This window comes from Geotrypetes seraphini, chromosome 6 (assembly GCF_902459505.1).
Source record: "Geotrypetes seraphini chromosome 6, aGeoSer1.1, whole genome shotgun sequence".
Taxonomy (NCBI): Eukaryota; Metazoa; Chordata; class Amphibia; order Gymnophiona; family Dermophiidae; genus Geotrypetes; species Geotrypetes seraphini.
The window spans coordinates 7,813,478-7,839,116 of record NC_047089.1 but is presented as its reverse complement, the minus strand read 5'-3'; the positions used below and the strand labels follow the sequence as shown (position 1 = coordinate 7,839,116).

Below are 25,639 nucleotides of genomic sequence, written 5' to 3'. Positions count from 1 at the left end.
TAGCTGCGCTCATGAATGGTATGGGTGGATATCAGGGGTGTTGTGTCAATCATAAACATGCCAGACCTATTGGATGAAGGGAAGAGAGGGGCTGATGCAATGTCAGCTTTCAACATGCGCGTATAAGATTTTACATAGTAGATGACGGCTGATAAAGACCCGAATGATCCATCCAGTCTGCCCAACTTGATTCAATTTAAATTTTTTAAATTTTTTCTTCTTAGCTATTTCTGGACAAGAATCCAAAGCTCTACCCGGTTCTGTGTTTGGGTTCCAACTGCCAAAATCTCAGTTAAAACCTACTCCAGCCCATCTACACCCTCCCAGCCATTGAAGCCCTCTCCAGCCCATCCTCCACCAAACGGCCATACACAGACACAGACCGTGCAAGTCTGCCCAGTAACTGGCCTAGTTCAATCTTTAATATTATTTTCTGATTCTCTGTGTTCATCCCACGCTTCTTTGAACTCAGTCACAGTTTTACTCTCCACCACCTCTCTCGGGAGCACATTCCAGGCATCCACCACCCTCTCCAAAAGTAGAATTTCCTAACATTGCTCTTGAATCTACCACCCCTCAACCTCAAATTATGTCCTCTGGTTTTTACCATTTTCCTTTCTCTGCAAAAGATTATGTTCTACGTTAATACCCTTCAAGTATTTGAACGTCTGAATCATATCTCCCCTGTCCCTCCTTTCCTCTAAGGTTTACATATTCAGGGCTTCCAGTCTCTCCTCATATGTCTTCTGGCGCAAGCCTCCTATCATTTTCGGTGCCCTCCTCTGGACCGCTTCAAGTTTTCTTACGTCCTTCGCCAGATATGGTCTCCAAAACTGAACACAATACTCCAAGTGGGGCCTCACCAATGACCTGTACAGGGGCATCAACAGCTTCTTCCTTCTACTGCCTTTTCTCCCCCCCCCCCCCCCAAAACCACTATAAGTCATGTAAATCTTGTACTTTGTTTTTAATGACAAATTTTATCATGAACCACAGCCAGAAACACATAAGACACACCTATAATACATGTGCTGAAGAAGCGTGCTTTTGTCCACCCCCCCCCCAAAAAAAAAGACTATTGATGCATATGTGCCAACTTATCAACAATTAATTTACATGCATGACTAACCTTATTCTATGCAGCAAAAAAAGCAAAAGGGCCTCAGTGAATGAGCCGTATTTCGGTGTACAACACCCGCATCAGGTGTCGGCCAACGAGCACAATGCAATTAGCAAACTTCAGAGCACAGACAACAATCTCAAAGTTCTGTGTTACTTCCGTAACTGCGCTCTTCACCTCAGGCGCCGTTGACAGCATGAGAGAGAAAGCATGCATCCTATTTGCAAACAGGGCCCTCTTCCTTGATGGTTCGCCCCAGGCGCTGTGCGCAAGCCAGACCCGCTGTTTGTGACTAGGCGCACTCTTTGCAAACTCTTTCAGAAAGAGCGCACAGCCTTAATGACATTGCTCTCGTAACGGCAAAATGAAATAAATCCCCTAATGAAAATGAACATTCCCACCGAAAAGGGAGCCCAAAGGGGGCCTCAACGACGAGACAATCAAAGCACAACAAAGGAGTGCATTTTTAAGTGTATCATATTTTATTCTTTATTACTTGTGTACTTCTACTAGATGTTCATCTATATAATAAAACCGTAGGCGGCGCATGCGCAGTCTTATCGGCGTGCTTCCATGATCCGTATGTCCGTGGCCGCCAAGACTGCAGCATGCCCCGCTCTTACTACGGCCCCACTGCCCTACACTCTCCAGAAGGATTGGACTGTACGAGTCCCCAGCAGAAGCGCGTCGGCTCGAGCCACTTCTCATCTCTGCCTTGATTACACATAACAATAAAAAATGCCCCAGACGTTAACACCAGCCAGAGAGCAAGAGGAGCGCCTGCGATCCACTGTCACGTGAGCCCTGCATTTGACACATAGGAAGTGTGCATGCGCGGCTTACGATTCTTTGAAAGACGCGGCGGTGGCTAATCTCACGATCCCCGCCTGCGTTGGACTTCCGACGCAGGCGGGGATCATGAGAGGAGCCACCGCCGCATCTTTCAACTAAAAAAAAACAAAAAACCAAGGCGGATGTCGGCCCGATGGCTGGAGTTCACCGCTGAGTCCGGTGAGGAGTGCTTCCCTCAACAGGAACCGTCGGGTCTAATTCAAATACTCCCAGCAGGTCGGGAGGGGGCGGAGCAGGCTCGCACGCCTGGCGCGGACCGGACAGGAACTAGACTCCCTGCAGGAGCCATCCTGTTGGCTGGAGATCACCGGACTGGACAGGGGGAGCAGGTAAGGGGGTGCTGCAGTACAGGAGGAGCGGGGAAGAGGTGATTCTGGACAGGGGGGGAGGTAACAGGAAGGGAGGCCTACTGCTGGATAGGGGAAGCAGGGAAGAGGTACTGCTAGACCGGGAGGGGGGGGATAAAAGGAAGGGAGAAGGGCTCCTGCAAAGGAGAATAGCTACTGCTGGATATGGGGAGCTGGAAATGGGGTGATGCTGAACAGGGGGAGATAAAAGGAAAAGGGCTACTGCTATATAGGGGGAGCAGGGAATGGGTGGGGGTGCTGCTGGACAGGGAGGAGGTAAAAGTAAAGGAGAAGGGCTGCTAGCACCCGTTAATGTAACGGGCTAAACAACTAGTCTGATTTATAAATGTCTAACAATATGTTTAGTTACATCTTGTGTCTAAAATTTCAATGGATTGGTCCATTTGTCCATATACAGTGATACCTTGGAATCTGAACTTAATCCGTTCCAGAACCCCATTCGAGTTCCAAAGCGTTCGAGTTCCAAGACAATTTTTCCCATTGGAAAATAATAGAAACTGGATTAATCCGTTCCTGGGTCCTACAAACTCATATTTTAACAGTAAATACACTGGATTTTAAGGTAAAATATTACCAAATATTCCAAAGCAGCATTCAGATTCTGGGGCAGAAACACACACATACAATGTGCAGGGCGTTCGGAAATGATAGAGACTTCAAAATCATGAAGGGCATAGAAAAAGTGGAGAGGGACAGATTCTTCAAACTTTCAACAACTACAAGAACGAGAGGGCATTCGGAAAAATTGAGAGGGGACAGATTCAGAACCAATGCTAGGAAGTTCTTCTTCACCCAACGGGTGGTGGACACCTGGAACGCGCTTCCAGAAGGAGTGATAGGACAGGGTACGGTATTGGAGTTCAAGAAGGGATTGGACAATTTTCCGAAGGAAAAGGGGATAGAAGGGGATAGATAGAGGGTTACTATACAGGTCCTGGAGCTGATGGGCCGCCGCGTGAGCGGACGGCTGGGCATGATGGACCCCTGGTCTGACCCAGCAGAGGCACTGCTTATGTTCTTATATTCCAAAGCAGAGTTCGGATTCTGAGGCAAAGTTTACTACAAAAAAGAGTTCGGATTCCAAAGCGTTTGAGTTCTGGGGCGTTCGGATTCCAAGGTACCACTGTATTTTCTTTGCTTGATGTGCTTTTATTAGTTTACTAGTCTTTAAGCCCGTTACATTAACGGGTGCTAGAATAGATGTGTCTGTCTGTCTGTGTTTCTTTATCTCTCTCTCCTTGGCCACTCTGTGTCCTTCTGTCTTTCCCCCCCCCCCCCCGAGCAAAGCTGTCTGCCCGCAGCACACACCTCCCCCCAAAGCAGCCCCATTTCCCTCTCCCTGTCTCTCCATGGCCCCTTCTGTCTTCCCCCCAGAGCAAAGCTGTCTGCTCCCAGCACACACCTCCCCCCCAAAGCAGCCCCCTTTCCCTCTCCCTGTCTCTCCATGGCCCCTTCTGTCTCCCCCCCAGCATACCTCTCCCCCAAAGCAGCCCCCTTTCCCTTTCCCTCTCCCCCTGTATTGATCCCCTTCTTACCTTCCCTCCATCCCGGCGTCTTCTGGCCTGCTCCTCTTCAAAGCAGCCTGTGATCGTGGTGGCCGGCTTTAGCGAACCTCGCAGGCCGCTCTCCAACTCGGTAGCATGTTCCCTCTGACGCGATCCCGTGCGTCAGAGGGAACGTGCTACTGAGGTTCTTTAAAGCCGGCCACGATCGCAGGCTGCTCTGAAGAGGAGGATCAGTGGCGGCGGCAGCGGTGAGCGAGGGCGGGAGGTGTGTTCCCTGCCGAGGACGCGGGCAGGGAGAGAGCTTGCCTGCGCTTCCGGTTGGTGAGTGAGGGCAGGAGGAGGGGAGTGGCCAGAATGTTCCCTGCCGCCGGGTTCTAAAATGGAACATGGCCACAGATCACACACCACAGCGGCAGGGATCATGCTGTTTTAACAGCGCATGCGCCGGTAAGATTTTATTATATAGGCTATTACGTGCTTCATATTATTTTTATTACTGTTTTTAACGTGTCACAGCTCAGTAGACTCTTGAAACACTGTCAGTGCTGAGTCTTCGCGTCCTCGCAATGCTGCTATCAATAAAGTGAACTTTGAACTTTGCATCCGTGGCTGAATTATTGACCTCTCATCCGTAATGAACATTCCCAGGCATGACACAAGCTCCACAACCCTAGCGCAAAAAAACAGAACCGTGATTAGCCAACGGCAAAAGACCAGTCAAGAAGCCGATCTTTTTCTTCCCAGGCTAAGCTGGTGGGTTCTACATCGCTCTACTGCCATTCAAGCTATTAAGGGCGACTGACAGGTTCTCATCGCTCATAGTTTTTTCACTTGGTAATTTGTATCACACCACTAGGATAACACTACAGGCGTGTTAGTCTGAGAGCTGAACCCTTTGACACCATGTCTGACAGTCTCCTGGCCCTCGCTACCTTCAGTAAGTACAAATTTCAGCTGCCTAGTGACGGACAAACACCCAGGGACTGGAGGATGCAAGCTGCCAACCCAGTTTAGGATCACTTTGAAAAGTACAACCACAGGTGTTCGAACTCATCAGGGACTGCGGCGTTGACTCTTAGCTCCTGAATTATTTCTTGATAAGCCGAGGCTTAGCAGGTATCAGAGTCTTGGCTTTTCGCGGCAGACGGATACGGCGGTGGTTTTCGAGACACAGGAATAAGCACAACCTCAAAAAAGACAGCTGACAACGTGTTAACTTCTTAATCATCATCTCCCGTTCGCTGCATACATGCCCACGAGACAGCAGAGAGGGGGGGGGGGGAAGGACAGACATGATTTTGAAAAATGTTTCAATGCACACAAGAAAAAGGTAACTCAAGGGAGCCATGATGAAGGAAGTGAGGGTGAACCAAGAAAGAGAAAGCTGGAGAGATGAAACAAAAAGTTAGGACAATGAAAAGTCATTAAAAAAACAGAAAAAGAAAATGAATGGAGGAAATGAGAGACAGAGGAGAAAAGGTAGAAAAGGGAAAACAAACTAGAGACTGAATGATGGAATGATGGAAGGTTAGAGATCCAGATAACGGGGACATTTCCATAACGATCCAAACTGGTGAATTTTCCCTTTGAAAACGTGCTGAAGGATCTAGCGCTGGCAGGGGTTTGCTTTCTGCGGGTAAGAAAAAAGAGGCAATCGCGCATTAGGAACTGTTTACAGAATCAGACCCTCTGAGGGAAATTCTAGAAATGGCGCTTAAACTGAAGTGCCTAAGTTAATTCACAAATGCCGTTTAAAATGTCAAAGAACGTCACCGTTAAAGTGCCCACCGGCACCTAAATAAGACACGCTGGAATCACGCCGACGTAGGTGCTATAGGCTGCCAAATGTCAGAGGTGGGCATTAGGCAGCCTAAAGCGCCCAGTGTGGGCGCAGTTCACGACAAGGGATAGTGTGTGGAAATGCAGGCTCGGAAAAACCATGGCATACATTTCCGGCGCCTATCTTTTATGGAGGTCGGGATTCTCCATAGGGAGCCATTGCGTGCCAGACATGTCATCAGCGGCCGCTTTATAGGTGGCTGCTGATATCAGCACCCTATAGACTAGAGAATTCAGGCCTCTGTGTTAAAACCCTCACTGCGACCAAGAGATGGACCAACTACATATTTTCAGGACAGGTTTCCTCCACTCAAGGGCACTCAGCGCAAAAAGGATGTTTGATAACCTTATGGCGACGCAAGCAGCAAAACTTAACCACTCCATCTCCAACCTGTTGACGGCAACGGGCGACTTCAAAACTTTTCAAAAAGAAATCAAAACCCTACTTTTCAAAAAATTTATCCAGATATCTTAACCCAACCCTTCCCCCTCCTCCTAGATAAATTCTCCCCCAAAACCTCCACTTAAATAATCTCTTCCTCCCCAAAACACCAACCAAGTATTCAGATCCCTGAAATGTAACGTAATCTTATTTGTACTCTAACTGTAATCTATTTGTTATATCACACAGTAACGTACAGTCAATTTAATATCCAATTTGCAAGTTCTTCCGGAATTAATCCAGCTACCTCTCCTCCTTTGTAACCAAAAAAAAAAAACAAAACTGTTGTAACTTCACTGGAAATGTCGTTAGCTCTTTTGTAATCCGCCTTGAACTGCAAGGTATAGGCGGAATAGAAGTCCCTAATGTAATGTAATCAAGTAACTATATAAATTCATATGGCATCCCCCAGGGTTCAATTCTGTCTCCCCTTTTATTCAATATTTTCCTTGCTCCTCTTCTCACACTAAGCCAGTCCATAGGATTTTCTGGTTATGCTTACGCAGACGATATCCAGCTATTACATCCATTAAACACTGCTGATTCTTCTGAGATAATGAACATAAATAACAAGTTAAAAGAAATTAGTCAATGGTTAAAAGACAACATGCTGGCACTAAATCCATCTAAATCTTCAATAATGTTCCTACCATGGAAAAAGGACATTACATTTGCAGCACAAATTTTTTTTGGACAATTTTCCACTACAAAAAGAGACAACGACAAAAATATTGGGAATATTATTGGACCATGAACTATCATATCATGATCAGATCAGTTCTGTAGTTAAAAGTTGTTTCTATAAACTACGCCTCATCAGATCCTTAGCCAAAGTCTTAGAACCAAAAGCTCTTAATGTCCTAATTCACTCTTTGATAATTTCTAAGCTAGATTATTGTAATACATTATACCAAGGCATAACACAGAAAGAAATACGAAGACTACAAATTATACAAAACACAGCAATAAAAATTATTACTAATTCTAAAAAATATGATCACGTCACTCCTCTTTTGCAACAAGCACATTGGCTAGAATAACATATAACATCGTATTGTTAACATTCAAAATTCAGAAAACTAATACTCCAATATTCTTATATCGATATTTAATACCCTACTCCCCAGTTAGATCTCTTAGATCAGCAGATCAGTATTTGCTAACCATTCCATCACTGAAAGTAATTGGCACCAGAAGAACCACAACCTTTTCTATTTTCGGACCTCAGCTTTGGAGCAAACTTCCAATCTATTTGCGTGCTGAAACCTCCTTAGAAAAATTTAAAAGTAATCTAAAAAGCTATCTTTATAAAGATGCTTATGAATCTTAGATCAGACAATCCTTTTGATTCTCCTCTTCACTTTTAGATCAGGTCTCTCCTTAACAATTACTCTTAGACTAAGTCTTCATGAATAGTTAAGTTCTGGAATTCATTGCCAGAGGATGTGATAACAGTGGTTAGCATGGCTGGGTTCAAAAAAAGTTTCAGGAAATTTCAAGATATTTGGGAGCCATTAACAAAGTATTGTAATGATTAGAAAAATCTTGTTTCCCTTAAATTTACAAGTTCAATTATGGGGTGGGAGGGACTCCAAGATAACCAACCAACTAGAAACACTAGCATGCAAAATTAGCAATAAGAACCTAGAAGAGTACCTCTCCTGTATTCTATTTTATGTACCGCCAAAATGCTGGTCAAAGGCCAGAGAAGACTTCTATGAATTCATCCTACACAACTCAATCACTCCGTCTTACAATATTATAGCAGGAGATGCAAACCTACATTTAGAAAACGAGGACAATCCCGACACAAAAGATTTTAAAAACTTCCTATCCTCACTCAACTTCATTCTCCCTTCATCCACACAAACCCATGAAAAAGGCCACCAGCTAGATTTGGTAGCTATGTCCTCAAAATAAATCCTAAATCCCACTATTTCCATATCAAACGGCATCTGGAACCACGACATCTGGTCCGACCACTACACCTATTACTTTAATTTAAACTGGAACCAATCAAAAGAAAAAACTCACCCAAGGATAGAAAAAAAAGAACATCTCACAAGGGGCCACATTAACCCAGAGGAATACTGGGCCCACTACGAAGCGCGCGAGGAGACAAATGAAGAAGGTGAATTCTGGGAACAGTGGCCAAAAACAAGCACAACTATCCTAGACAAAATAGCTCCTAAACGAAACAGAGCAAACCGCTCAAATAAATATAACAACTGGTTCGACTCCGAACTACTAAAAACGAAACAATCAATACGACGATTAGAAAGGATCTGGAACAAATCAGGTGAAATATCTGATAGGAACAATTGGAGATCAAACATAAAAGAATATAAACAACTGATAAAAGAAAAAAGGAAAACATTCTACTCATCCAAAATACATATATCCAACACAAGTTCAAAAGGAATCAACACTCATGAATTGTTCAATCTAGTTAAAAATTTATTCGACACCACACGCCACAGTCAATCAACGCACGACATAAAACTTCCATCAGCAGACGATCTAGCACAACACTTCGACTCAAAAATTGTGAACCTAAAGAACAACTGCCCAACAAACAACACAGATGAACAGCAAATAGCCAACACACATGAAAATGAAACACCAGTGGACATGTTTTGAAACTCCTTTCAGGAACTAGAATGGAACAACTTCATAAAACTCTACAACAAATATACTAAATCAAACTGCATCCTAGATCCCTGTCCCCCCAACATAATGAAAACAGCCCCATTAGACTTTAAAATCACACTATGGACTCATATGTCCAATAATTTCAAAAACGGAAAATTCCTATCAAAAAATGGTCACATTATAATCACCCCAATCCCAAAAAATCGTAAACTACCCCTAACATCAGCAACCAACTATAGACCAGTAGCATCCATCCCATTTTTCGTAAAAATAATGGAAGGCTTGGTACAAACCCAACTGATGGACTACCTAGATCGATTCTCACTGCTACACGAAACCCAGTCAGGCTTCAGACCTCTGTTTAGTACCGAGACGGTGATTGCAGCAATCTTAGAATACCTACGTAACTTATTCAGCAAGGGCCACAAAGCCTTAGTGATGCAATTCGACATGAGCTCGGCCTTCGACTTGGTGGACCACAAAAAACTACTACAATGTTTAGATTTAATTGGCATCGGAGGTGAAGTGCTAGACTGGTTCCGAGGTTTCCTTACGACCCGCACCTATCAAGTTCGCTTCAATGGCAATCTCTCTAAAACATGGAGAAACCCATCAGGCGTGCCACAGGGGTCCCCACTATCCCCACTACTCTTCAACGTCTATATAGCTTCACTAGGTACGCAGCTAACCCAGCGAGGCATAAAAGTATTCAGCTATGCAGACGACTTCACAATCATAATCCCGTTCACTGCATCTCCCTCCGAAATCACCCCCACAGCAACTGAAGCGCTAAACACGATGGAACAATGGACCACAGATTTCAAACTAAAGCTCAATTCAGATAAAACTAAATTCTTCATAGCCTCGCCTCACGCACATAATACGACAATATCATTACACATTAACAATCTAAACTACCCCATTCAACCAAAGATGAAGATTCTAGGAGTAACACTAGACCAAGGACTAACCATGAAAGACCACATAGACTCCCTAATCAAAAGAGGGTTTTTCACTCTCTGGAAACTTAGGTCCATTAAGGCGTACTTCCACACTTCAGCTTTCAGAATTCTAGTACAATCCCTAATATTAAACCACCTGGACTATTGCAACATCACCCATCTGACAATCCCCCAGAAGCAAATGCAAAGACTACAACTAATACAAAATGCAGCAGTCAGGATGATTTTCGGACTGAAGAAGACCGATCACATAACCCCTTCCTACCGACTCCTACACTGGCTGCCGATGGAGGCACGCACGAAGTTCAAGCTAGGATGTCTCTGCTTCAAAGTATTAAATGGTCTAGCCCCAAAATACATTACAGACCTCTTCTCATTCCCAACCAACAGACATGAAAGAAAAACACACATGAAATTTGTCTCCCCACCGGCTAGAGGGTGCAAATATAAGAGACACCATCAACAACGGCTATCGTATCAAGCAGCCATATGGGGTAAAGACTTAGAAAAACTAATTGCACACACAAACAACTATGAAGAATTCAGGAAACACCTAAAAACTTACCTATTCTTGAAATACCTAGGTAACGAACCGAAACATCAACCCCTCTCGTAACATCATCACATACCTGTACTTATAAACTGTTAACCTCAACCCCTAATCACTAACCATGAACACTCTATTCAATTTACGGAATATTTCCACTTCTGTGTAAGCAGCTTGGCACTTCCTGGCCTGCAGCACACATACTGTCGTAAACATTATTAATGTTATCAGATGCACACTGCTATACTCTTTAATTCGTTGTATGTACAGTTTCTCTTTATTGTATTTACAGTCTCTCGTTTTGTAAACCGCCTAGAAGTCGCAAGATTGCTGGCGGTATATAAGAATAAGAATAAAGTATTTTTATTGTTACATGTTGTATAAGTATTGATTATATGATAGATAAGGGTGGGGAGGGGGGGAGATAAGAGAATATTATATGTATCATTGTTGATTATTAAGTGATATATTTATGGTTATTTGTATGGATATGTTATCACACTTATTATAAGTTTAAAAATGAATAAAGATGTAAAAAAAAAAAAAAAAAGACCACGTCTTCATAAAAATTGTTCTTCCCTAATTGTTATTCTATTTTAATTGTTTATTTTAAATCAAATGTAATTTAGCCTCTAATTTTTTACGTATCTTTAATGTAATTATGAATAAAATTGTATGTATATGGTTTTAAACTGTTTTATTTGTCCCCCCCAAAAAATTATTATTGTTACACACATTGAAAATACTTGATATTGCGTTTAAATCAAAATTTCAATAAACTTGAAACTTGATACTGAAAGAGGTTGTTTGATCTTGAAACCAGGTTGTGGATTCTTGCAAGAGACAGTCCCTCACAAGAAACCGTGGCTAAAACACGGCTCCTCTCCTCTGATTCTGATATTCTATTGAGGAGATCTTGGGAAGATGCGGCCGAGCAGAAGAATATCAGAAAATGCAACTAAGCAAAATGATACAAGTCGCCGAACGACAGCTCTTGAGTTCCAAAGACACTACGAGCCAGTGCACTGACTTTCTCTGCTCTCCTCAGATCTACGGCGATGCCCTTTGATCGAGCTGTCACTTTTTCACGTCAGTCTCGCCTCAAGCAGGAAAGAGGCTTGCAAATGAACTTGCGAGAGAGGTTTTGCCTGGTGGAATCTATTGTACTCCGTTTCCTTTTGGAAGCAACTGAAAAATGTAACATGCTCTCTCTAAGGCCAGGGTCCCGCTGACAGGGAGTCACATTCCAGACAGGGTGTCACCAGGCAGACACTGAAAGAAGCTAAACAGGGTAGGGGGGGTCTGGCTCCTGACCTTGCCCCAAGCCACTTAAATGCTGGCCCACGCCCTCCACAACCATACTGAAACATCAAACTTCCATATTTTTCAAGGACGGAACAGCTCATCAGTTAAGGTGTCTCCTCTTGATCTGAACGTAATTTACCTCAGCACTGTGACCTCTGCCATTTGCAGAGAGTGCTGTCAACCTTAGCTAGCTTAGACCTGTTACTATGAGCTCCGAATAGACCCAGTTGTGTCTAAGTCAGACTGGTGTTTACCCAGGCAGGCTTCCCTACCAAAATGAAGAAGGCCTGAGAGCCAGTGGTGCAAATTGCACCCAAGCAGCTGCCATAGAACGTGAAAGAAGGGGGGGGGTCAAAGGGGCAGCAGCCCCTTAACTATGAACACACAGGCTAGATTTCGGGCTCCAGCCCCTGAATTTTTATCTGATTCTTTCTCCTCCCTGCTTTATGCCTCTTTTCCTGCCCCTTGCACACCTTGGATGGTGCTCGTAAACCTGACATTCTTCCACCCACAACCAGAACCTCTTCACTGTCTCCAACACCTGCTGCCCTGAGAACTTAGAAACGTAGAAAATCGAAGGCGATGAAGGCCATATGCCTAACCATGCCATCTACTAAAGCCCCTCCTCTCCCTTAGAGATCCAACGGACTTGTCCCAAGCTTTCTTGAATTCAGATACACTTTTAGGGGCATAATAAAAAAAATCTAAAACAACCCCAAAATGTCTAAGTTGGCACGTGGATGTTCTAACCAACGGGATGTTCAAGTGCTGATAATCAAAACCATTTTCCTGGATGTCCAGCGAGACGTTTTACCTGCTGGGCATTCAGAGTTCAAGGGGGAATTGCCATACTGGGGTAGTCCGAAGGTGCATCAAGCCCAGTACCCTGCTTCCAACAGTGGCTAACCCAGGTCCCAAGTACCTGGCAGAAACCCGAAGAGAAGCAACATTCCAGAACTGAGATTGTGATGTCATGATGCCTCATTTCACCAATGCCTAAGAGCCAACCTCAGCAGTGATGTCACAATGGCAGAAACCCAAAGAGTAGCAACATTCCAGAGCTGAGATTGTGATGTCATCATGCCTCATTCCACCAATGCCTAAGAGCCAACCTCAGCAGTGATGTCACAACGGCTTGATTGTCCTATACTTGGCTCACATAAGAACATAAGAGCAGTCGTACTGGGACAGACCGAAGGTCCATCAAACCTAGTATCCTGTTTCCAACAGTGGCCAACCCAGGTCCCAAGTACCTGGCAAGATCCCAAAGAATAAAACTGATTTTATGCTGCTTAAGCTAGGAATAAGCAGTGGATTTTTGCAAGTCCTTCTTAATAATGGCTTATGGGCTTTTCTTTTAGGAAATTATCCAAGGAACATGGCTTATGGAATTCTTTCCAGCTCATAACACCAGATTTTATAGATTCCAACAGTGCAATCAGGGTGTAGAAGAGCTCTCTGAGCCTTCAGCTCAAAGTCTCTCCCTTCCCCGATGGGTTCACTGCCACTGAGGCTTTCTGTCATGTTGTTTCTTCTGGGACCATTTCAGGTTCGATCTTGTTACTTTTTCTTCCTTTCCTGCGGTGGAGGACTGGTTCAGAGTCCAGTAACCCTCCTGGAGCAGAGTCAACAGCTTATTTTTTAAAGCTCTGTTAGGTGCATCCCATTCCTTGTTGTCCCAGGTGCTGTGACTTTGTGGGCCATAAACTCTCTTTTCTTTCAGTAGCTATATTTCAGTATTGGAGGCAAGACACAAGCCTCTCCCCTAGCAGTGAAACATAGAAATAGACGGCAGATAAGGGCCACGGCCCATCTAGTCTGCCCACCCCAATGACCCTCCCCTACCTAGCTCTGTGAATAGATCCCACATGTCTATCCCATTTGGCCTTAAAATCAGGCACGCTGCTGGTCTCAATGACCTGAAGTGGAAGACTATTCCAGCAATCAACCACCCTTTCAGTGAAAAAGAATTTCCTGATGTCACCGTGCAGTTTCCCGCCCCTGATTTTCCACGGATGCCCCCTTGTTGCCGTGGGACCCTTGAAAAAGAAGATATCCTCTTCCACCTCGATGCGGCCCGTGAGATACTTGAACGTCTCGATCATGTCTCCCCTCTCTCTGCGTTCCTCGAGTGAGTAGAGCTGCAACTTCTCCAGCCGCTCCTCGTACGGAGTGGTGATACTGATCCCGGGGAGCAGAAGCCAAAGACAAGGTTACCCCCTTTTAGGGGTTTACATATATACAGGGACTTATTTTGTCCTGGGGCAATGGAGAATTAAGTCATTTGCCCAGGGTTACAGGGAGCAGTGCTGGGATTTGATCCCACTCCCCAAAGCTACTGCTCCCCTCCCCCTAGAAAACTGAAGAGCATGGTGGCCGTTCTGGCTGCCTCCAATGTGTTCCTTTGGTTGACCCTTCGCGACTTTAGAATTACACGGTTCTAAGTGACAAATTCAGTATTTTTAACTCCGATGACTTCCGGGTTCTATCTGACATGTAGATGTTACAACACTCACGAGGATTTCTTGCAACTTAACTGTTCCTTCGTTTCGTAAGAAATTACATGGTTCTATGTACAGAAATTAGTCTATGCATGGGATTACAAGGTTCTAACTGCGGTACAATTAGAACCATGCAATTCTAAGGTCGCGGCTTGTATACGCCATTGCTCCACCCATCAGAAGGGGCAGTACCTCCTTCAATTTTCCTTTGCCACAAAGAAACCCTTCCACCTTTGAAGAACTCCTTTTTGAAACACGCGGAGACACAATAATACCTCAGTGGACTCCAAATAAGTTTCACCTGTTATGGAAACCTCCTCCTTAATCCTCACTCCATGTCTACTTCTCACATGAAGTCAGAGTCTACCAGAAACTTATGATGGTAACCCCCCCCCCCCAGAGGTCCACTAGGCCCAATGCTCTACAAATTGTCTTAGGGCACTTTCCATGCAGGAATAAACTCCGTAGCAGCACAGGGAGAAAAAGCATTTGCCCATCTTGGATGCGACAGGACCCTTAGCTCTTTCCTCGGACTCTAATTACTCTATGGCCTAATCTTTCACTCACATTTCCTCTCAAGTTTGGCATGGTCTCACTTTGCAGGGATATCGTGCTGGAGACCTGATCGTATTGTTGGCAAATAGTTTCCTGACTCTCGCACTATTTCAAGGACGAATCTCTTCTACTACCAGTATTAATTATTTCCAGAGCGCGACAGACGTACGCAGCACTATAGAGTCACAAAGGAGATGGTCCCTGCTCGAGTGAGCTTACTATCTAAACAATCAAGACAGACAAACAGGATGCCAAGGTCACAGTTAGAGGGGATAGTTAAACTGATGGCTAGGGTAGCGAGCAGAGGGCAATATGGCTAAAACTGAACTCCTTATCTTTCCACCTAAACTCACTTCCCCCCCTCTCTCTATTTCTGTGGATAACACTATCTTCCTCCCTGTCTCGTCGGCTCGCAACCTTGGGGTGATCTTTGACTCCTCCTCTCTCCTTCTCTGCTCAGAACCAACAAACCGACAAATCCTGTCGCTTCCTCCTCTATATTACCCAAATCCGTCCTCTTCTCTCTGAACACACTACCAGAACATAAGAACATAAGAAGTTGCCTCCACTGGGTCAGACCAGAGGTCCATCGCGCCCAGCGGTCCGCTCCCGCGGCGGCCCATCAGGCCTATGACCTGTGAAGTGGTCCCTGACTATTCCTATAACCTACCTCTACTTTTATCTGTACCCCTCAATCCTCTTATCTTTTAGGAATCTAAGCCGTGCTACTACTGCAACGTACTTCTCTCGGGCCTCCTGCGCACCCGTCTCTCGCCTCTTCAATCCGTTCAAAATTCTGCTGTGGGACTCATATTCCATGAGAGCCGCTATTTTCACATTACCCCTCTCCTCAGGTCACTTCATTGGCTCCCTGTCCTTTTTTAAATACAGTTTAAATTCCTCTTGCATTCGCTCTGAAGCCCCCTGATATCTCTCATTGAAGCCATCTGCGCAATGTGCGGCGGTGGCGAAAAGGACAAACAGAATTCTAGGAATGAATATCGGTGGCAGCATCTATGGAGGTGGTGATGATACAGTAGAAAAGGCAGGTTGTGGGTAGCAGAGGTCAGTGTCTATGACAGGAAAACGTTCACAGCTGCTCTTCCAGTTGAATCCTACTGCTAGGTTGGTAGACAACATCAAAAGGTTTTGTGTACGCATTTATGAGTAGCTTTGAAACTCCCCATTCACGGTCTACTGAACCTGGCCAAAATCTCAAATCAATGAGTCAGGTTTCACTTGGACATTGAACATCCCCACTGATAAAATAAGCATTGGAGCTTCAGGAAGATTCCTCTGCTAATACCATTTAATAAGAAGGGATACGCTCGAGTTTTAATCTTGAATGCGTTTTTCTCCCTCAGTGCCCTTCTCGGTTGTGACTGTTCCCTCTGCCCCAGAGGACCAGGTGCTGTTTCATAATCACCACAAGTGTGATGACTAGTCTTCTTTTACACAAAAGAGCTCTCATCTTCCAGGAGGGATAGAAAGGGGGTTCCACCCCCCCCCCCCAAAAAAAAGCATTCTTTTCCTTCAGTTTCTTGCTTTGATATTTGGCAATGTGAAAGAAAACAATATAGCTTTTCATTCTATCTCTGAAATAAAGGTCAAGAGACCAAAATAAATAATAGAAATGTTAACATAGAAACAGAAAAATGAAAGCAGATCTAGTCTATTGAGTCTGTCTAACCCTGCCATCTACTATCCCCATCTCTCTTAGAAATCCAACGTACAGTGTTCCCCTGGTCATTCGTGGTATTCTCCGACCGGGACTTCCTGTGCTACAGTCGGGCTTCACTAATCAGGAACTGTGTGTCAAAGCAGCTCCTGATTGGTGAAGCCTGACTTTAGTGCAGGAAGAGGCGGTCGGAGCGTACCGCGAGTGATTTCCTTCACTCGCTGGCGTTCCAGCTGCCCTCTCCTGCCTTCCCAGGTGAAAAACCGTATTTGTGGTTTTTCTATATTCCCGGGGGAGTACTGCACTTGTCCCAAGTCCTTCAAAATCAGATACACTTTTTGTCTCCACCAAGAGGCCGTTCCAAACATTCACCAACCTTTCCACGAAAAAGTATTTTCTGAGGTTACTTATGAATCTGTCCCCTTTCACCTTAATCCTATGCCCCTCATTCCAAAAATTATTTTCAATTGAAAGAGACTTGACTCTTGCGCATTTACACCATGTAGGTATTTAAACGCCTCTATCATATCTCCCCTCTCCTGCCTTTCCTCCAAGGTATACAGATTGAAATCTTTAAGTCTGTCCCCATACGCCTTATCACAAAGACCACACACCATTTTAGTAGCCTTCCTCTGGACCGACTCCATCCTTTTTATATCTTTTTGAAGGTGCGGCCTCCAGAATTGTACATAATATTCTAAATGAGGTCTCACTAGAGTCTTATACAGGGGAATCAATACCTTCTTTTTCCTACTGGCCATGCCTCTCCCTATGCAACCTAGCATCCTTCTAGCTTTGGCCATCACCTTTCCAATCTATTTGGCAACCTTAAGTTTATACATATAGAAATATAATGGCAGATAAAGGCCAAACGGTCCATGAAATCTGTCCATTCACGGTATCCACTATCTCTTCCTCTCCCTAAGAGATCCTACGTGCCTATCCCATGCTTTCTTGAATTCAGATACAGCCTTGGTCTGCATTATCTCTACTGGGAGACTATTCTATATATCTAAAAAATGAAGAGAATAAAAATGTCCAAAAAAACAAAATCTCAACAAAAGGAGAACACAAAAAGATAAGTAAACATGAATAACCAGATCTTTCATTTCCCAAGGCATCTCTTTAATCAAATAATTGCCCTTTTTAGGAAAAACAATTCAGTATCGGTCATTAGGTCAAGTGACATATGCTATGCAAAATATTCACAAATAAAGTGCTTTAAAGTGCATCAAATGTCCAATGGAAGGCACTTATCGTACTCGCCCGACGGCTGCTCAACCGTTTCACATTTTTCATCAGGGGCTGTGCTTCCAATATTTTGCTGTGCGGGCATAAATCAGGAGATGTAATTGATTGTCGCTTGAAAAAATTTATGTGCAATAGGCTTCATGGAAGCTCAGCCCCTGATGAAAAATGTGATTAACCCTTTCAGGACCAAGGGACATATTTGTCCCATAACTTTAAAATCCTATAAATTTTGATTGGGATAGTCTACAGTTCTAAATTTGATATGTACGGATTCCATATGATACTGCCTTTATGTAAACAAACTGGTTCCGACATTCATTCATTAGCATTGTTGCCAGATTGACGAGAAGATTCACTTGCCACACTGTCCATAAGCCAGAAGTTTGATTTTTTAAAAAAAAAATAATGATATTTCACAAAAAAAATCAATTTTTTGGCATCTGCAAGCCCTTTTTACCATAAAAATGTCGTCAAAACCACAAAAATTGGCCTACGATCCTTATGGTCCTGAAAGGGTTAAAGAGATGCCTTGGAAATGTAAGGTCTGGTTATTCATGTTTACTTATCTTTTTGTGTTCTCCTTTTGTTGATATTCTATATATCTATCACTCTTTCTGTAAAAAAGGATTTCTTTAGATTACTTCATAACTTCATCCTATGCCCTCTCATTCCAGAGCTTCCTTTCAAATGAAAGCGACTCGACTCGTGCGCATTTATGCCATGTATGTATTTAAATTTCTCTATCATATCTCCCCTCTCCGCCTTTTCTCCAAAGTCTACAGATTGAGATCTTTGAGTCTGTCCCGGTCTACCTTATGATGTAGAGCACCGACCATCACATAGAATCAAACCCAAGTCCTGTTCCTCTTTTGCTGTCATGCTCACCTTCCTGAGTTTCTATTAGAAGCTTTCCAGCAACCCCAAATTTGAAGCAAAAATGAGTACGAGCGTCTATATCTTGTTGATAAAATCAATAAAAATGTTTGAACTAAAATGAACTAAGTTTCTAAGGGAAACCCGGCACGAAAAAAAATGGCACTAGTTCTTACAATGTATTTGCAGTTGATGCCACAGTCGCTCACGTGAATAAAACATGCAGCGTAATCAGACTCTAGTCCCACTTCTCTAATGTGGGGTGTATTATTCAGGGCTGAAAATGTGAAGAAGGATACTGCACTGAACAGACAAGCCAGATAGTAAAGACAAGAACTCAAACAGGTACCAAAAAAATCAAGAAACACAGAGATGATGAAGGCCTCCTTGGGGCCTACTTTTTCAGGACCAGACCGCGGCATCAATGACTTTATGAGCAGAGAAATCCAAAACAATACAGGAACGTAGGACTTTGGCAGTTAAAATGATTAGATACTTCAGAATCTAGATTTCCATGTCCTGTAGCCTTTGAGCACCCTAAAACACACACACACAGTTTCATTACTCACGTAATGTTTTCCGATTTTGTTTCTGTTCACAGCTGAAGAAGAGTGCTAGTTTCCCAAAGCTAAAACTTACAAAGACTAGGGGACACTCGATGAAGTTACAGGGAAATACTTTTAAAACCAATAAGAGGAAATATTTTTTCACTCAGAAAGTAGTTAAGCTCTGGAACGCATTGTCGGAGGTTGTGGTAAGAGCGGATAGTGTAGCTGGTTTTAAGAAAGTTTTGGACAAGTTCCTGGAGGAAAAGTCCATAGTCTGTTATTGAGAAAGACATGGGGGATGCCACTGCTTGCCCTGGATCGTACCATGGAATGTTGCTACTACAGGTACGACCTATGCAATTTACGACTGTTCAACTTTACGATGCGTTTACGACAGCTGTTAGTAGCGCCAGTCTCCCGCGCTCCCAAGTCTCGCTACGCAGTAGTACTACACAGAGTGAGAGTAAGCCAGCATCAATGGCTGGTCGCCTCTTTTCTGTTGCCGTGTACCCGCGCGTCGCTCGGCAGCTAGCGAGAACATTCGCCTAGACACAAAACTTTTTAAACAAATGCACGAGCTCTGCTAGCCGATGAAATGAATGAACGGGGGAAGCTGGTCTAGCGCTGCCGGCTGGTCCGAGGACTTCTTCCGAAGTTTACAAGGGGCACGAAGTAGCTTGTTGCGATCACTCCCTTCAGTATTTAAAGGGCATGCGAGCTGTCAGTTCGAATCTGTTAAATATATGTGTTGTGACGTGAGAGCGGGAATGTGGGCCTTAGGCAGAATCTCTTAAGTACAAGGAGAGATGGTAGGGAAATAAGTAACGGGGGATTGAGAAGAGAGCTTCCTTAATTCCTCCTGGAAAGGGCTGGTTGGAACAAGCACTTTTTAAGAATATATATATGCAAGGGAGTGGTTGCAAATTCCAACGTTTAACACAGAGGCCCGACACAGCCGTGTTTCAGCGTGGCATGCCTGCATCAGGGGGCTGCAAACTATGTCGAATTTCACTGTGTTTGAGAGTATCTGCTAGATGCCGACACTTTCACAGTACAATTTCTGCTGGAAATAGATGATATTCAAGGATTCTCCCTTTTCAAAACTTGGTGGATCTCTGACACAGGCCTATCCCACTGAAACACAACTGTGTTGAACTACTGTGAACGCCAAGAATTATTTGATATTTTGGGATTTATAATAAATCTTCAGTTTCGGTGGATTCCCGAGTTGTCCGTCATCGCTTTCGTTGGCCCTCACCACTCCTTTTTCCATCTTGTTGTCTGTGGGGAATCCTCTTTTTACTTTTTTTCCGTCACATTCTGCCGTTGATGTATCGGGACACACATGTTCCTTCCCTTTCTGAAACGAGGAACGCACCCACATTTCGGTTCTGCTGAGGCTACGCCCAAACTCTGTTCCCTTCCAATCTACTTGTAGTGCGTTTGCATGCACGTGCAACCCGTCTTTCTATAATCATATTTGCATGTCTATTGCAGATAGATGCCGGTATTTGCATATATAAATCACACATAGGGGCTTGTAAAACAAAGTCCATATTTTCAAAGACAAGTAAAGGTTGACTGCAATCACTTATCTGCAAGGGTTGTCGAGCACAGAACTGGGTCAGACCAATGGTCCATCAAGCCCAGTAGCCCATTCTCACGGTGGCCAATCCAGGTCCCTAGCACCTGGCCACCGTGTAACAATATCCCACTCAGAATCCTACAGAATTGCAAGATTCCAGAATCCCCCATGTCTTTCTCAATAACAGACTATGGACTTTTCCTCCAGGAACTTGTTCAAACCTTTCTTAATAACAGGTCACACAAAACCCTCCCCCTGATACAGCAAGACAGTGTGGATGGCACTGCAGTCCAAGGACAGACAAGCTATCAACCCAAACTGGTTAAGCAAAGACCTCAAAAAGATTATTAAGACTGGGAAAGAGAGATCTGCTCACTAACAATCTGAGGCCACTGAAACTTCTCTATTTTAGTTTAGTCAGACAGAAAATTGCAGTCTTGTTATAATTCTTGTAGAAACCTCGAGACAGCATAGATAATTGGACACTTCTTATTTTCCTGCCAGATGCAATAGATACACTGGCTTTTTTAAATTTTTTTATTTCAGGCAAACTTGTTTTGGATGTGATTTCAGCGTCATCTGTATCTTGGGATGTGATCCAACAATTGTGGAGCTGCAGGTCACGTCAGTTGCTTCTCTCCATGTAAATAAATGAGATCCTCGAGGGACTGTAGTTAATAGCCCATCACTGCAACGTGTCAGGCAGCAGCGAATCCCTGCCTTTAGTGAACTTGGATGGCAGAAATGCAAAAAGGCTTGCAGTACACAGTGCAGAAGAGCTCAGTATGGTTTGTTGATTTAAACGCGTGCTTGGAAATTTTTTTTTTTTTTTTAAACTGCTTCTGTCCCAGTGTCTCCAAGAATCTCAATATATTCATAAATTAAAAAGAAAACCCCCAAACTCATTCTCTATAAGAACCCAAGAATCATCCTCCAAAAATCGTTTGCAGGTCAAGATATTATTTATCGGCCCAGCAGAACTGTATATGAGGCTTCAGAGCCACACTATTCAAACACTGAGACCTTCTTCATAGGTCAAAGCAGACCTATAGATTCTCAAACACTCAGGTACTTTTGTGAACTAAACTAAAGCTTAACTTTGTATACCGAGTCATCATTCTGAGAAAACTCGACTCGGTCTCAAAGTCTCTCCTCGAGGGCCGCAATCCAGTGGGGTTTTCAGGATTTCCCCATTGAATATGCATGAGATCTATGTGCATGCACTGCTTTCAATGCATATTCATTGAGGAAATCCGGAAAACCCGACTGGACTGCAGCCCTCAAGGAGGGAGGAGATTAAATAAACAGGGAATGATTTACATATGATAAATAGAAGATAAGAGCAAAATTTCAAAAGAATTAATTTTCAAAATGTTTGGCAAATAGAGTAGTTTTTAAAGATTTACGGAAAAATTGAAATAAACTGGAACTCCTTTGAAAAAAGGGGAGATCATTCCAGAGTTGAGAGAGTTTAAAGACCAAAGATTGACTGAAGATCTTGACTCCTTTAATCCCTTTTTTAGAAGGAAGGGAAAGTTTAAACCACTGGATAATAACATATGTTACAGAAATCTGGTTTTACCTGGGAATCAATACATATACCAGAATTATTAGTTCAAGGATGAAACCCCTCTCCTTAAATCACTTCACTGACTCCCTATCCGCCTTCGCATACAGTTCAAGCTCCTATTGCTGACCTACAAGTGGGTTCATTCCTCTGCCCCTCAATATCTCTCCTCGCTTCTCTGTCCTTATACACCTCCCAAAGAACTCCGTTCCTCAGATCAGCTGCTCTTAGCTTTACCCTTCTCCTCCACTGCCATGTCCAGACTTTGTTCCTTTCATCTAGCTGCCCCCTATGCCTGGAATAATTTACCTGAGTTTGTCCGCCAAGCCCCTTCCCTTGTTTAAAAGCACCTTGGAAATTTGATAATTAAACTGAGCCATCACTCCAACACCAGGAAGATACTGTAAACATGCATAAGTAGAAAATGAGCTTAGTATGTCTTTGCATGGGACTCTGCTACATACTAAGCCTTCAATGCATAGCCCTATTCCACACCAGCCCGGTCAGCAGATTAACCGTTCCCCTTAACTATATCCATGACATCCTGTTTGTCTTATCTGTTTAGACTGTCAGCTCTTTCGAGCAGGGACTGTCTATAGCGCTGCATCCATCTGGTAACGCTATAGAAATAATTCATAGTCGTGGTAGTGGTGTGAAGAGTGTCAGTCTTTGGGAAGCAGAGCTGAGCTTGTGATGTCATAATACCTCATTCCACCAATAAGAGCCAACCTCATCAGTGATGTCACAGTGGCTTGATTGTCCTTTACTTGACTCACTTTTACTACAGTTTGATTTCTAAAGTAGTGCAGTGGTTAAAGCTACAGCCTCAGCGCACTAAGGTTGTGGGTTCAAACCCCCGCTGCTGCCTGTGACCCTGTGCAAGTCACTTAATCCTCCCCCTTGCGCCAGGTATATTAGATAGATTGTGAGCCCACCAGGACAGACAGGGAAAAATGCTTGAGAACCTGAATGAATTCATGTAAACCGCTTTGAGTGTGGTTATAAAATTACACAAAGGCAGTATACAAGTCCCGATTCCTTTCCCTTAAAGATAACAAGAAAATAGAAGTGACCAAGCAAAAACTGAAGGAGTATTTCTTTAAAAAAAAAAAAAATACACCAGAGCAAAAGGAATGCGCCATGGCAAAAGACATCCTTAACCTGTAGAAACAATTTTCATCAGTGCACTGGTTAAAAATTGTTTCTACAGGTTAAGGATGATCCGTTCGCTTGCCCCACTTCTCGATTCATTTTCTCTTAATACATTAATTCACTCCTTAGTTATCTCAAAATTAGATTATTGTAACTCCTTATTAAAAGGGGTTTACCAAAAGGATATAAGACGTCTTCAACTCATTCAAAATATTGCAATAACGATTATTTCAGGTTCTAAAAAGTTTGATCATGTCACACCTCTATTACAAAATGCTCACTGGCTGCCTATATCTTACAGGATTACTTATAAAATAGCTCTCCTAGTCTTTAATACATTAAAAACCAATACTCCTGCTTTCATAGATAGGCTCCTGATTCCTTACAGTTCGTCCAGAGTTCTCAGATCAGCCTCTCAATCTACCCTAAATGTTCCTTCTTTGAAAATTATCGGAACCCGCCGTGCTTCAATTTTCTCTGTTACTGCCCCAATGTTATGGAACTCTCTCCCTTTGTACTTAAGATTAGAACAAGATTTGCAAACTTTTAAAAAGAATTTAAAGTGTCTTCTTTTCAAAGAAGCCTTTAACTGACAGTTCTCTTTTATAATAATATCAGTTAATTTCTTGTACAATAATATCAGTTAACTTCTTTTCCCTTAAATATAAACCATTATACTCATTCTTATGACCTTTTTTGGTCTTTTTATTTTCCTTTTTTATCTCCCCAATGTGTTTTCCTTTTATGTATTCTTTTAACAAATATTGTATTTCTTCCCCGTTTTCCCACTGTTTCTAGTTTTCTTCTTGTCCTAAGGATGTAACCCTTGTACGTTTAGTAGAATATCATGTATAAGTTAGTTGTTGTTTTTTTTTTTAATTCTGTTTTTATTTTTGTAAAACGCTTTGAAATTGGAAAAGCGTTTAATCAAACAATTTAATAAACTTGAAACAGGGCAGATGAAATATTCAGCTTTATGGACCTGCTAGGAAGGACAAGGCTGTGTTTGCTCTTTACGCCAACCATCTTGAGCAGTTGCGAGCCCCATCCTCAGGAGCAGATGTCACAGCCTTTGGGAACCTACGATTTTCCCCTGCACACAGGGGCTGGATTTATATCTCATGCAGCGAAAGGGGGAGGCGGGCAAGTGTTGTGCCAAGCCACGATGCCCTGCGGAGCGCAGGCACCCTGAGCAGATCTGGCCCGAAGCAGACCCTACTGGCCCAGCTGTCTCTCATGTCACAAGCGACACCATGCATTGAATGAACCCATCAGATCCTGCAACATGTGTGAGACAGAACAATATAATTTCAATGCACTCAAAAAGGTCAGGGAAGGTACAAGAATTTTTAACTGAATGACTTTGTGGTCAGACTTTTGACTGATAGAGAGTTTGTGGCGGCTTCTTCAAGACTATCCCATTCTCAAAAAATTCACATTTCTTCTTACAGACTACGAACCGGAACAGGGAATAGCCTCTGAAGCACAGACCTCCCTGAAAGTCTTTATCGGCAGTACAGTGGCTGCTGGCTGTGGACAGATTTATTCCTTTGGCAAGATACAGAGAATGATACAGAGGACGAACGGGTTCACCGCTGCATCCTCAAGAATTTTAGTCAGAGCCACTTTCGGGACTTTTCCTGATCTTGCGTATGAAAAGTCCACTCTGAGCCAAGCTAAGCTCTACAGCCCAAAAATGTTAAAACTGGGGGGAAGAGGAGACGGTAAGGAGCAAACTGGTTTGCTATAATGCTAGGAAGTTAAACTAGACTCGAAACAAACATGACATTTTCCCCCTGTGAAAACAGTAGCAAAAGCCAGTTGCAAAGGGCGATGAGTTCCAAAAGCCCTAGTTCCAAATTCAACTGAAGGCTTCACCTAGCTCTCTTTGAATCGAGCTCCTAACAAGAAGGCCCCTACCTCAGTAGTGAAGACCACGGTATCTTCTGGACTGGACATCCCAAGCTGGGCCGGGGCATCGATCACCACATGTAAGAAACGAAATGCCAATGAAGGTAAACGCAGGACCTAAGAGTCAGGCAGCTTCCAGCAGGTCACAGTAAAGGAAAATGAGAACGCAAGGCTGCCTAATGACAGGACAGCCATCTGACTTCCTCTGGAGCGAAAGCAGGAAGCAGCAAGATGACCACAGCACTGCGAATTCCTGATTCACTAAGACAATTTGAATAGCAAATCAATGCCAACTGGAACGAGAAGAGCATAGGTGCAAAACAATGGACCGTATTGTTGAAAAGAATGGGCACAAATGTCACTTCCCGCCATGGTTTGCATCTGCGGTGGATGTCTTGAGTTATAGCCGGGACTTTCTCCTCTCAT

At 43.5% G+C, this 25,639-nt stretch overlaps 1 protein-coding gene across 1 annotated transcript in view; it reads right to left on the bottom strand.

The window, feature by feature from the left end:
* The window catches only part of PDE2A (phosphodiesterase 2A), a 505,027-nt gene extending 479,690 nt beyond the window's left edge, over positions 1 to 25,337 (bottom strand). Inside the window, exon 1 of the mRNA XM_033947538.1 lies at positions 25,223 to 25,337. Within this exon, the coding sequence (XP_033803429.1) occupies positions 25,223 to 25,261 (39 nt within the window). The 5' untranslated portion in view covers positions 25,262 to 25,337. The remainder of the gene's footprint in view (positions 1 to 25,222) is intronic.
* Between the last annotated feature and the right edge of the window lie 302 nt (positions 25,338 to 25,639).